Source organism: Onychomys torridus, chromosome 7, assembly GCF_903995425.1.
Source record: "Onychomys torridus chromosome 7, mOncTor1.1, whole genome shotgun sequence".
NCBI lineage: Eukaryota > Metazoa > Chordata > Mammalia > Rodentia > Cricetidae > Onychomys > Onychomys torridus.
The window spans coordinates 71,684,762-71,698,838 of NC_050449.1; the positions used below are offsets into that span (position 1 = coordinate 71,684,762).

A 14,077-nucleotide genomic window follows, 5' to 3' on the forward strand; every position below is an offset into this window, starting at 1 on the left:
CTGCACTCTCCAGGGTCTCCTCACCATGGAACTGTGTGGACATCAGTCTCTCCTGCAAACATGTGACAGGAACAGCTCCTCACCAATAACTCTGGAGATGAAGTAAAGTTCCAATGAACAACTGCCTGTTACGTGGTGATAATGCGTCAGCCACTCTCTTCTGAACACAGAACAGTGGAGTGGATAGCCACTCTAACTACAGAACAGGATCCAGTGGTCAGTGGGAGACAGAACTGCAATCAAGAGACGATCCCTTCTCCTGGGGAACTAGGGTTTGCACAGCCAGGGTGGCACCAAGCCATGGACATCTTCTGAACTGAGCAGCCCAGGAGTCAAAGGACTGGGGAGGGACTTTGTCTCATCCCTCTGTGATGGCTCTGCCGTCCAAGGTGAACAGGCTTCCAGTCCTCTATCACTCTAGGACTAGGGCTACTCCGTTTATGTCCTCAAAGAGAAGGTGAAAGGACCAAGCAGACGCCATAACAGGCTGGTCAGTCTTCTCTCAGAGATCAGGCCTCAATTTCAGTTTCCTGAGACTTAAGCAAGCAGTTTCTGGGAGGGCCATGAACAAAAGACACAGTCCTTTCAGTAGTGACCTTTTTGCACATACTGTGACTGCTCAAGGTTCAGCTAGTTGTTTACTGTCTGGGACCCCTCACCAACTTAGAGCTACTTGCATATGTCAATGCAAATGTGCTAGGACAGCCAGCCCCCATGGCAGCATAAGGACAAAGCCTGAGACTTGTCGAGGCTTGCCCCCCAAACGATAACTGCAGTAAATTCAAAGGTTACATACCCTCAGCCAATCATATGATGGCAAGGCTTGTACCATGTTTTTTATGTTTTTTCCCTTTAAAAACCCCTCACCCTGACAGCTCAGGGCTGTCCTCCTCCACCCACTGTTTTGAGTGTTGGACAGGGACCAAGCCTGGGTTTGCTTATTATCAATAAACTCCTTTGTGTTTTGCATTGGATATTGGCTCTGTAGTGGTCTTGCTCAGGGGCCTTGCAACATCACCACAACAAAGGCTCATGGCCAGCTGAGACCTGTTTGAGGTAATTACAGGTTTGTGGTCAATGATGGGTGAGAATAAGACCTTCCTGGGCCCCCTGCAAGCTGCCCATGAAGAAGGCAGATTCCCTCCTCTAGTGTTGTATTATTACTCACATCCCAAAGCACAGTCTCCCTGGGATTGATCTCTTTGCTTTCCCTTCACACTTAGTGAAACCACAGTTGCTGCCATGGCTGGGAAGCCCGTGCTTCACTACTTCAATGGCCGGGGTCGAATGGAGTGCATCAGGTGGCTGCTGGCTGCAGCAGGGGTGGAGGTAGGTTGTGCATTGTGCTTATGGAACGGGACCTAAGATAAGATTAAAATACTTCTCTAAACCCAGAGACTCCACCCTGAGAAAATTGTAACCAGCTTTGCCATACATGGTAGTCATCTTGGTGCCCATGGTGCTGCCAAGACCAAGAAGGCTGGCAGTATAATTCTGCCCAGAGTCACCCTCTACACCAAGTATGCCACCTTCATCTACCAGACCATACACTACAACTACCCAGTGCCTGTGGGAGATAATGGGAGCATGCCCAGTGTGCCCAGCCACCACCACGACCCTCAGGGCCCAAGCCTGGAATGGCTGAAGAAACTGTACTCTTGCAATGGAAGAGCCCCCCCCCTTCCCTAGTACTCCCCACAGAATGTGAAAATCAACCCCACAAAAAAGGGTAATGAGAAGGAGAGGGACTGATTTGAACGCATGAAAATCTTATTATGCTCTCTACCTAAGAACACATTCACATTAAAAGATGTTTCCAGGAGAAAAAAAATCAAACACCTATCTGGTTTTGTTGCTTATTTGAGCTGAATCATGTTACAAGAAGAGACATACAGAAATAAAACTTGAATATTGACTATTAAGAGATATTAATTGGTTATTGCATTTTATGGTAAGATATTGTGATTTTGGTGTGACACTGTCCTTTTAAAAAGTGTGCTTATGCCAGGCAGTGGTGGTGGCAGTCCACTTTAGTGCCTGCACTCAGGAGGCAGAGACAGGTGCATCTCTGCGAGTTCCAGGCTACCCTGGTCTACAGAGCAAGTTCCAAGACAGCCAGGTCTATTACAAAGAGAAATCCTGTTTCAAAAAACTCAAAGGGGGAAAAGGAGTACTTTTTCACGGTGAGGTGTTTGTGACAGGGATGGGTGACACCTCAGCTCTGACATTAAGGTCACAGTCACAGAGAAGATGGGCACAGAGGTGAACAGGGTGGACTTTAGCTGGTGGCTGTTGGAGCTGGTGATTGATGGATGGAGGCTCTTTGCCCCTTGTGTGCAGTTTTACAGCACAGACCCAGGAATTCCCATGATAAAAATGGTTTAGAGGGGACAGGAGACTGAAGTGATGTCTCAGTGGACAAAGTCCAATACAGTTCCTGCAGAGGACCCACACGGGCTGCTCACAACTTCCTGTTAGTCTCGCCTCTGAGGGTTCCCATGCCTCTGGTCTCCATGGGCACTTAAACTGCCTTCCCCTACGCTCTATAATAATAATAAAAATAAAATTAAAAAGGTAAACTATACAAGAGAAGCTTAATAGGTTTAAATTAAAAATACACACCACAAAAGGGAAACCTGACAAAGAAGACAGTAAGTAACAACCCGCCTGTCAAAGCAGAGCAATACTAGGTAACCAGTTTTTAGAGACTATCAAATGCCAGGCACAGCCCTTGTCGGGAGGGTATAGTTGGTGAATAAAATAGAGGCCCCATCTTCAGGTGGCCCCCACATCTATGAGCTTTCAGCTAAGTGTGTGAGTGGCCCCAGTGAGGTGTGGAAGCAACATTCTGAGGTTAAATGTTTTCCTTTCCAGTTTTAGAGCAGCAAGTTCTGGTAGACTTTAGTGCTGCCCTCTAGAGGTGCCACTGGGAAAAACACTTCCCAGTTCACATCAGGGCAGCTCAGTAGTTGGCATTTCCTGAGAGGAAGTCAGGGCCATTCCCTGAGATCTTGACCTCAGGAGGCTTGAAGGATGAAGTGGTGTCCTGTGAAGGCTGCTTTGGTGTCTTCCCTCCGTGTCATGGCAACGTGTGTTGCCATGGACTGTGGAATCATACCTCCATTCCTACAAAAATATGGCTTCAGCTGGATTCTGTCTGACTGAAGAGGTACATAAGAACCGAGTCACACTAGTGCTAGCCCAGGAGGATTGCTTTAAATGATTGAATAACTGGGGTTGGGGATTTAGCTCAGTGGTAGATCGCTTGCCTAGCAAGCTCAAGGCCATGGGTTCAGTCCTCAGCTCCAGAAAAAAATAAATAAATAAATAATTGGGAGCCAATGTCTGTATGCCAGCTTTGTGGCTCAGGGACTCAGGGATATGTTCTAAGCCCCTGGACTGCTGATTCAGCACAGGAGGAGGGGGTGGGACATCTGCATAGAAGCCTTCCTGTTCCGTGTCCCATGTGACTTGAGAAGGCAGTGGGCAGGGGCTATTAGAGACCCTGGCTCACACCTTCCAGACTCAATGTGCCCACAGGCCGCCCATTGACTTCATCATCCTCACCCCCACCAACCCCATCAGAGTTCAGCTGCCCTCTGTGATGATGTCAGCACTTTCTGCAGCTCTCTGAACGCTGTGCAAGTTGTAGACACTCACCAATTCATTCCCGACAGGTCAGTCCGGGCAGTTATGGAATCATCCACAAACTGCCTTGCCAAGCAAGGTAGAAGCTGATTTTCAACCTTTCATGATCGAAACGTTTCTTCAAACCGTGAAAGGAAGAGAGTGGTTTATTACTCTAGAGGGCTGGAGGGAGGGCTGGAGGACTAAAAATTGAGCCACATGGGTTCGGATCCCAGGAACCCAGGTAAAAGGCCACAGTGGGTTTTCATTGAGTATGTGCGTCCTCACACAAAAACGTAATATTTGTAATCAAAACAAATGAAGATTTTAAAAATAAAATAACAGCCCTACAATGTAAGCATTGTGGGGCTAGAGTAATGGCGTGGCTGTTTAAAGTTCTTGTACATACAGACAAGGTCCTATGGTTCCCAGCACCAATATATGACAGTAACTGTTTATCATTTCATCTCCAACTGAATCTCTAAACTCTGGCCTCCATGAACTCTGACCTCTGAGATGGATTTATTCACATCTACAAGACCACACACACACACACACACACACACACACTCTTAAAATTAGTAAAACTAAGTTCTGAAAGAAAAAGAAAAGCTCGGTAATCAGAAGACCTATATCATGTGCCATGATGAAGACCCAGAAACTTCTATTATTTTCACTGGACTTGGCTTTGCTGAGAGCCCAAAACGTCAACAGTTCATTTCCCAGTGCTGGTCCTCAGGTGAGATCACTCTCTTCTTAGGACCTAAGATGGACATAGTGGGGTCAGGGAGGAGGAATACTACAGGAATGGGCAGCTTTGTTGTGATCAACACTGTTGTTGATGGATCTAATCTGAATGTCCAAGTGGCCATGACCATACCCTTCAGTTCTACTGCAAGTTTTAATTTCTGAAGATGTACTACCAGACACAGACAACTCAAGTTCAAAAGTCTATAACAATACAGAATGAGCTAATGAAAATACATTTACTTTTTCTGTCTTCAGTTTGAAGAGAAGTTTATAGAACGTCCGGAAGACTTGGAAAAGTTAAGAAAAGGTAACACCAAGTGTCCATATGTCATCAATGAGGTGCTAGTAGAGGGTTTACCAGATGATGGTGTTAGTGGATGGTGGGTGGTGGATGAGAATTGTCAAGAATGGCAGAGTGATATGATGTAGGTGGTGTGTTTCCTTGAGTGCTCTGAAAATGAAACAATGATAAGAGTGAGGAAGTTAGCTTTTCCAAAAATTTGTCTGGTGACCGATAAATAAATGTCTTCTCCCTATTTCTGCATCAGAGTGAACTATTTCATTCAGACTCATTCTCACTCACTTTTTCAGTCAGGGTTTCACCCACAGTGTTTAATAGTCACACAAGTACATGGCCATTGATTAGATCATGGGTGGAGAAACAGCTGGGGTGATTTTCTTGAGTAATTTAATTGTAGCTACTGATGAGTTACTATCACCCCACATGTAGAGACTGGAGGAATTCAGTGGCTCACTACAGAAGAAACTGTCATACACCTTATGTCTTGAAGATAACTAGACTTCCAAACTCCCTACATAGCTCTGTTTACATGGTGACCACTCTGCTGTCCCTCCTAACTTCTCAAATGTATCCAGGGACAAGAATTGAACATAAAACATGAAGGATATAATATGTATATGGATAGGAAATAACAGTGAATGAGAGATGCTCAAAAGCCAACAGAAGATCCTGAGACAAAGAGGAAGCAGGAGCTAAAAGTAAATGGGATTTTAATTCAAGACTGGCTGCCAATCACTTATCTTTCCTTTGCACGATCAGTTATTTCAATACAACTTTTCTGTTCCTGAGAAGTGAGACTTGCACACTTCACAGACCTTTTTCCTTTCTTCTTTCAAAGATGGGAAATTGATGTATGACCAAGTGCCCATGGTGGAGATTGACGGGATGATGCTGGTGCAGACCAGAGCCATTCTCAACTACATTGCCACCAAATATGACCTCTATGGCAAGGACGTGAAGGAGAGAGCCCTGTACGGTAGATTTCCTGTTATTAATCCATGGGGAAACAAAGGAAGGATTTGGTTTCTCCATCAGTGAGCAAGAGAGTGGCAGTCTTTGAGTCTAGATGCAGGCTGGTTATAGATATAAACACTTAGGCTAAGTAGGAAGAGTCCATGGAGGAGAGGGAAGAACAGCTGGGGTGGGTTCAGGTGAGTGTGACTGCAGCAGAGGATGATGTTACCATACAGCATGGGGACAGAGTTGCAAACAGGGTGGTCCAATGCCATGGCCAGTGGGGTTCCAACGGGGGCAACCCACCTGTGGGAGCGAATGAAAGAGACAGTGGACACAAAGGGATGACAGGAAGACAAGATTCTGATCAAGCTGCAGATTTTATTTTTCTCCGCATGGCTTATATAGCATAAGAGGGGAGGGGGCAGAAAGGAGGGAGGGGGAAGAGAGGTGGAAGGGGTGCAAGACATGGGAGACAGCAGGTCGTGCAACTGCAAGATGTCTGCTAAGGTCACTGGTCAGGGGCCATTTGTTCTCTTGCTAGGCTACCTGACGATGGAATGTTCTTTACATTCGGTTGTCATGGCACCTGACTGTGGAATGTCTTATCTTTGGGAGCCTCTGGTTAGTAAACAGGTGTTACTGCTGGGGAAGGGCAGTGGTCTTATGACTTGTTCCCTGGCCTAGCTAGTATTTTTCCATGGTTCAAGTTTGGCTCCTGACATCTTGGTCATTGACAGTCCAAGGGCCCTGAGCATGGTGGAATCATGACTACAGGTGCTCAAGGCTTCAGTGACTGGACCTCAGCCAACAGCTTAGGACAAAGGACACAGGGCTTGGGGCTGGAGGAGGAGTCCTAGGGAGGGAACAGGGAAGGAGCTGCTTCCTACATCCCAGGAGTAGGAATAGTGCAGAGCAAGACCTGAATTGCCAGCCAGTTCTATGGACTGGTCAACTCAAGGAGCCTTAGAGAGACCGGTTCCCAAGGACCAAGACTACCTGAAGCATTTAATTCAGAACTAAAGCAGCCCGGCTGACTGTACCACCCATGCTGGGACCCACTGTGAGATGACAAAATCATTCATTCATAAACCACTCTGTGTGAGTATTGCAGTTGCTCAGAGAGCTAAATGTGGTGCTAGCCAGCAACACTAGTGTGGGAAACATATGTCCATGGAAAGAGAGACTCGGCTTTAATAGTGCTTATATAGAAACACTCCTAGGAGCATTGTTTATAATTTTCTCATGGTGGACTCAGCCGAGATATTCAGTAATAGAGAAAAAAGGAACACAACTTATCATTTTAGCCGTGAAAATATATGAAGTGCTGAGGGGAGCAGAACAAAGGTCAAGTGTGGACTGCATTATGTGAAGTAAGCAGACACCAGGGCACATGCTCCATGGTTCATTCCATAGGAAATGTCCCTGTTCTCCCTGTGGATAAGAAAGGAAGCAGGTCAGCACCTTCTGGGGCAGCTGCCACAGGGGCAGGATTGAAAGTTTGAGGGGAGTGAGGACCAAACTCTTCTAACATTGGAGGAGTTTAACATGCTTAGACCACTACAGATATGGGGAAACACAGAATACCACCTTTTCGGGGGCTAGCAATGATAGTGTGTGAAAATGTGACAATGAAACTTTTTTCCAAAAGCACTGTGTGAAATACAGTTTACAACAAGGGAACACATGTGTCCTGTGCTGTACTGTGGGTTAACTAAATAAAGAAATAAACAAGTCTTGACAAACATTAACTTGACAAATGCCAGAATCCAGCAGCAGTGTGTGGAAGTCATACAGATGTGCTTCATGAGTCATGACGGGAGAACTTCTAACACGGACCACAAATGACTCTGGACCATGCAGCAGAAGGAGAGATGCACAGAGATGATCTGATGGTTCAACCAGGGCTCTATGTTGAGTTTACATAGAAGGCAGCTTGTTAGCTCTGAGAATCTCAGCAGGGTTGCTGAGAACAAATTATGTCAGAGAGAAATAGATAGAGAGACAGAAAGACAGAGAGACAGACAGAGAGACACAGAGACAAAGAGAGACAGAGATTGAGAGACAGAGACAGAGAGACAGAGACAGAGAGAGAGCTGCAGATTTTGATGGTTATCCTCTAGAATGCCAGTGGTGCTCTTTGTCCTGGGATGGGCCATGTGTGTGTAAAAAAATTCCAAAAGTGTATCTGAACTGACAGGATATACTAGAGGGAAAGTTAATATATCTGTTAAATACAAAAGATAATGACCCAGTAGAGGCAAATAAGTTTGCAACCACATTTCAGTGTAAATATCTCAGGTTTTGAGATTAAAATATAAAATAGTGAATCCCTAAAAACCCTTGACCATTTGGATATTTTGTCTTTCAGGATTGACATGTATACAGAGGGTATTGTAGATCTGAGAGAAATGATCTTGCAACTGGCTATATGTCCCCCAGACCAAAAAGAAGCCAAGATTTCCTTGATAAAGGACAGGACCAAAAACCGGTACTTGCCTGCCTTTGAAAAAGTAAGTGGGCTCTTTGAGTCAGGGGACAGTCAGTTCCAAGGACAGGAGAAAGGTAGAGTCTGGGAGAGAAAGGTTGCTGCAGCACTGACCTTCCATGAGCCTCTCTATGCAGCTCCCTGCCCCACAGGGCACTGTAGAAAAATGGCCTGTGAAGGAGCCCTGCATGGTCATGCCATCTAGGGGTCAGTATGCAACAGGGTTCATGGCCACAACCAGAACTTGATCTGTGAAGGCTGAGCCACACCAGAGATGGACCTGGATCCTGCAGAACACAATGACCTTCACTTCCAGAGGAACTCAAGAACAACTCAGATGGGAAAATATTCTGTCATATCACACAGGGAGGCCAGAGAGTGGCTTTCAGGAGAGTGTGATTGTGCTTCAAAGACAGAGGGGAATGCCTGAACAAGGACAGGGAGGGAGGGTGGAGAGGAGGAGGCTGATGAAGAGATGTTAAGGAAAACTGACCTGTGGGAATGGGGGTCACAGATGCCAGGCTTGGAGGAGAGCCATGCACGCTCACCAAATGAAGGTGTGTCAGTGACATGGAGTGCCTCTTTTAGTCAGGGCTTCTCTTTCAAGGTAGATCACTTCAGAACTGCTTGATGTTCTGTCAAGTTAAAGAGAAGAACAGAGCTAGGATCCTAGAGGATCAGGGCATCCTACACATTCCTGAGAGACCTGACTTTGACAACCATGTTACAAAGCATCACCTTGTTTTTCATCCTTTCACTGAAAGTTCACCCACTGCTGTCCCTGCTCTGTGGAAGCTGCCAGGGTTTTAGGGCCATCAGGTCCTCACAGAGCCATCTGGAGTCCAGGCCCTGTCTCCTAGAACATAATGTCCAGCCATGACAGCTTACAGCATCTGTGGTACGAGATTCATGACCTCCATGCACACAATGCACTATGCACTGAGAACATTTGATGCTGACTTTTGTGTTTTTTGTTTTTCTTCATTTTTCCTTTTTTAAAAAAACAAACAAACAAAAGGAAAACAAACAAACAAACAAAACCAGAGTCTCTCTATTATGTAGCTCTGGCTCTTCCAGAACTCTCTGTGTGGACTGGGATTAAATGTGTGTGTCACTCTGCCTGGCTTTCTTTTATTTTTGGAATTGCTAATTATATTTTTCTCCATAGACATGTACAGTGTGATGAGGTGACCACAAAGCCTTTTATAGTTCTTTACTTACAGCTCACGATTTAAGAATGGCTTTTCTTGCCAGGCAGTGGTGGTGCACACCTTTAATCCAGGCACTTGGGAGGCAGAGCCAGGAGGATCTCTGTGAGTCTGAGGCCAACCTGGGCTACAGAGTGAGTTTCAGGAAAGGTGCAAAGCTACACAGAGAAACCCTGTCTCATAAAAACAAAACAAAACAAAACAAAAAGTGATTTTCCTTGTGGTTATCTGTGATTTTCATATTGCTAGGATATTTAAATAAATGCCATATGAATGTAACTAAGACAGTATTATTATCCAATCTTCACAGAACCAGAAACATTGAAATAATATTAAATGAATACATAGCCACCAATCAGATAGCAAGATTAGCACCATATGGTGTTGGCATGCTCATCTGTCAACATTGATGTGTTAACACTACAAAGTTTCTTACAGACACCAACTCAGTTCACCCTGTACAATTCAGCATGTCAATCATGACACAGGGAAGGTTGGGAGTCAGAGCCAATGCTGTAAAGGGGGAGGATGTGCTGTAGTTCAGTCGGTTGTACTTCAGATTCCAGAGAACTGAGGAGAGCAGACAAAGGAGAATGCAGACACAGGATGTTCTCTGGTGACTGATGCTCCCTGCAGGTGGAACCTCTGCCCAAGACAGATTGAACAGAGGACAGAGAGAGGAACGTCCTGAAATCTCAGTGCTCCATCAGTTTAAAATAAGGGGAAGATCCATGATGTGTCAGGGCTAAGCCCTTACCATACGTGGAAAATGTACAGAAGGGTGAATGGTGTGGAGGCCATAGGAATTGGCAATGACCGAGAAAGGTCACCTGGGCTTTAAGAAAGGAAGTCGCACAGATGACTTCTCCCTCTCCCTCTTACATCATAGGCCTAGAGAAATGTCTGCCCATCTATCCCTGCCAGGCAGAGGCAGAGCGACCTCTTGGGAGACTTGGGAAAAGTCAGAGGTCCCTGCTCAGCAATATGTTCATAATCTGTCTGCTTTAATTCTGCAGGTGTTGAAGGGCCATGGACAAGACTACCTTGTTGGCAACAGGCTGACCAGGGTGGACATTCACCTGCTGGAACTTCTTCTCTATATTGAAGAGTTTGACTCCAGCCTTCTGGCCCCTTTCCCCCTGCTGAAGGTGAGATCACCTCAGAGAGACACATGCATCTGAGAATATAATGGTGGCCTGTGGGCTGCTCAGGGCCCATCTTGGGCTCCAAACTGAGCTACTGGACCCTGGTTTCAGGCATGAAAATTATCTTTTCGTGTATGGAGATTGGAGGCTGGTACCTCAAGAAGTATATTTTGCTATTTGTAATCAAAACTATGCAGGACTTCCCCTGGACCCCTGTTTTTGCAGGCTGCTTCTGGCCTTCTTTTATCTCCTGTGTCCTGTCTTTCGACACCCAGTGTCTGAGCAGGTCTCTGTCATACTGATCCCCTTCCTCAGCTCTGACTTCTCAACACTGTGCTTCCCTCTCCACAGCCCCCACCATGCCATCCTCCACCCCCCAGGGACCCCATCCTTATCTCCAGGTATGAAAACTGGCTGGGAGTTGCTCCTGGTTAGACTTTGAGGTTTTCGGTCCTCATTTCCAATTCAGTTTTTCATGTCTTCAGTTTTCTTTGGTAGTCTCTGCTTTCACACCTGAGAGACATAGTGCTCTGTGCGCTGCACCACAAAACCAGATCTACAGGGTGTGTCTGGGACCTGAGGAGAAGATAATTGGATGTCAAAGGAGGTCTTTGGGAACATTATGCTGAACTGTGGTTTCAGCTCACGGCTTCATCATCTTCCCATGTCTACACAGGAGCTGTTGCAAGGATGCAGTTGGTGGTGTTCTGGGAGGGGCTCAGAGTTTTTTGGACTGTCTACATAAGCTGTTCTGACTCTCAGGCTGTGTTTTCTGGATTACAGGCCCTGAAGAGCAGACTCAGCAGCCTGCCCAATGTGAAGAAGTTCCTACAGCCTGGCAGCCAGAGAAAGCCTCCCCTGGATGCAAAACAAATCGAAGAGGCGAGGAAGATTTTCAAGTTCTAGGAAAGCTGCATTGAGAGAGCCCTCAGACACCAGTCTCTGGTGTTTGTAAATAATAAAGAATAAAAAGGACTTAACATTATACTACACAGATATTTTCATAGTCATTTTTATTGCCACTCAATTCACAGGAGCCAGAAAATAGAAACAACCCAAATGTCCTTCAACTGACTAATGGATAGTGAAGATGTGGTACATACACACTATAGAATACTGGTTGGCTCAGAGAAGAAATGAATTCATGGTATTTGCAGGCAAGCAAATGGAATAGGAAGATATTTGAGAGAGGTCATCCAGACCCAGAATGATAATACTACATGTCCTCTCTCATGTGTGGTTCCTATTCCAAATCCTCAGGAAAGAATATACAAATCCGGAGTAATCATAGAAATGAGAAAATTAAAAGAGACCATTGTGGGAACTAAAGAAGGCAAGAACGAGATTCATGTGATATAAAAGGGGAAATGGGTAATGGGGGAGTAAATGTGGAGAGTGAGGAAACACAATATATAAGCAATGGGAGGGAAAATCACTAAGAATATGGAAAAAGTCATATGGAATTACATTATTTTATATTTACCTAAAATTACATATATGTGCTGGCCAGTTTTATGCCAACTTGACAAAACTGGACTTATTTAGGAAGTAGGAACATCAGTGGAAAACTATGGCTTGCAGGCACACCTGTAGTGTAGCTTCCTAATTAGTAACTGATGTCAAAGGGCCCAGCCCATTGTTAGTGGTGGTACCTATGGGAAGGTGGTTCTGGGGTGTATGAGAAAGCAGACTGAAGAAGCCTTGAGGAGGAAGCCAGTAATCAGCCATTCTCCATGGCCTCTGCTTCAGCTCCTGCCTCCAGGCTCCAGCTGTGAGTTCCTGTCCTGGGTGATGGACTGGAAGCTATAAGATGAAATAACCCACCCTCCAAGTTTCTAATGGTCACGCTGTGTTATCACAGCAACAGCAACCTAAGACAACATGTATGGTATTTGCATAACTATACTTTTTCAATGGAGTAATAATGCTCACCCCAAGCCACAGACTATCTACCAAAAATCTCACCACCAGGTATGAGACACTCCCTTTTGAGTTGTTGGGCAGAGGAATGCAAGAGACTCCCTAAATACAATAGGTTATTATGTTGTCCTTAAAGGCCAGTACCATTGCTAAAGACACCACACACTTCTGACACAGGCCTTGGAGGATTCAATCTGAATCTCACCTGAATACTTCCTCCCTGAGGACTACCTTTCATTGTACCAGATGGGATTGTGCAAGCTGCCAATGTGGAGAAGCAACAGATATCCCTACCTAGCTGTGGTGCTCATGACCCAAACAACAACCAGCACGGCAAGATAGACCTACAGGTTCAATAGCGGCACTCATACATTGGCAGTCACTTACAGCCATCTAATTGGACTGAAGGCTTGATCAACATAAGGAAAATCATGCCTGATACTGGAAACCTAACCATCTACCCAAGGCTAGTGAAGCCATGGATCTTAGAGGAAAACCTACTACTTTCATCTTTCTAGACCTGTGTAATCCCTAACTGCATTCCAAATACTTTTTCTTTCTTTCTTTCTTTCTTTCTTTCTTTCTTTCTTTCTTTCTTCCTTTCTTTCTTTCTTTCTTTCTTTCTTCATTCTTTCTTTCTTTCTTTCTTTTCTTTTTCTTTTCTTTTTTTTTTAGCTGAGGACCGAACCCAGGGCCTTGTGCTTGCTAGGCAAGTGCTCTACCACTGAGCTAAATCCCCAACCCCAAAATACTTATTCTTATAACCACAGATATAACTCTTACTGAAGAGGAGGTGATACAAATATATATCTTATACTTTTATATGGATGTATTAGAATAAACTACTACTCTGTTATAGATTAATGGAAATCTATGCTGAGAAACTATAGAGGTATGTAGAACTATCATAACATCACCTCTCATCAAAGAAGCTTCAATTTGCAGCAGTTGGGAACCATACCAGAGAGCCACAACTGGTCAAAATGCAGAGAATAACTGACTATGGGATTCCCAGGCCCACATGATACATCCACAGCATAACTCCCACAACTATAGCTCAGGGAACATCATGGAAAAGGAGGCAGAAGGATTATAAGAGCTGAAGAAACAGAAGTCTGTGTGAAATTGCATCTTCTAAGACAGGGAAGCTGTACCCATAAAATCTCAACATGGCTGCCTAAACAAGACATGAAAAATTCCAACACCAGCTGTCATCCTGATATAGCTGGAGGAAATCTTATGGAACACACCCATAAATAAAGAGTTATAAGCAACTAGCAACTGTTGAGAAAGAGAGAATTAAGATTTCTCAGGGATGAAACCCTTGATTGGATCCAATACCAAATGGTCAACCCTAGACACATGCATGTAGTCCACACTAAAGCGATCCAGCAGGCTGTCTTCCTGTTGATTTGTTTATGTGTGTGTAACAGTGATTAAAGAACAGGAGGCTGTGAATTTGGGAGAGAGGTTGGGAGGGTGAACATTAGAGGGACAGTAGGGAGGGAAGAGAATGGGGAATGATGTAATTATATTTAATTAAATTTTAAAAGAAAAAAAAACACAAAAAGGACTGCTGTGGATGATTGATTGGTAAATAAAACACTGATTGGTCAGAAGCCAGGCAGGAAGTATAGGCAGGCCTGAGAGAGAGGAGAATTGGGAGAACAGGAAGGCAGGAGGG

The 14,077-nt window shown here is 44.9% G+C and overlaps 1 protein-coding gene across 1 annotated transcript; it reads left to right on the top strand.

Moving 5' to 3' along the window:
• The first annotated feature begins 1,242 nt into the window (after positions 1-1,242).
• On the top strand, positions 1,243-11,379 carry LOC118587726 (glutathione S-transferase A2-like). Its single transcript, XM_036193767.1, has 6 exons — positions 1,243-1,329; positions 4,633-4,684; positions 5,517-5,649; positions 8,004-8,145; positions 10,345-10,476; positions 11,257-11,379. Exons 1-6 carry the CDS (start codon positions 1,243-1,245, stop codon positions 11,377-11,379), a joined length of 669 nt encoding a protein of 222 aa, XP_036049660.1.
• Positions 11,380-14,077: the final 2,698 nt, after the last annotated feature.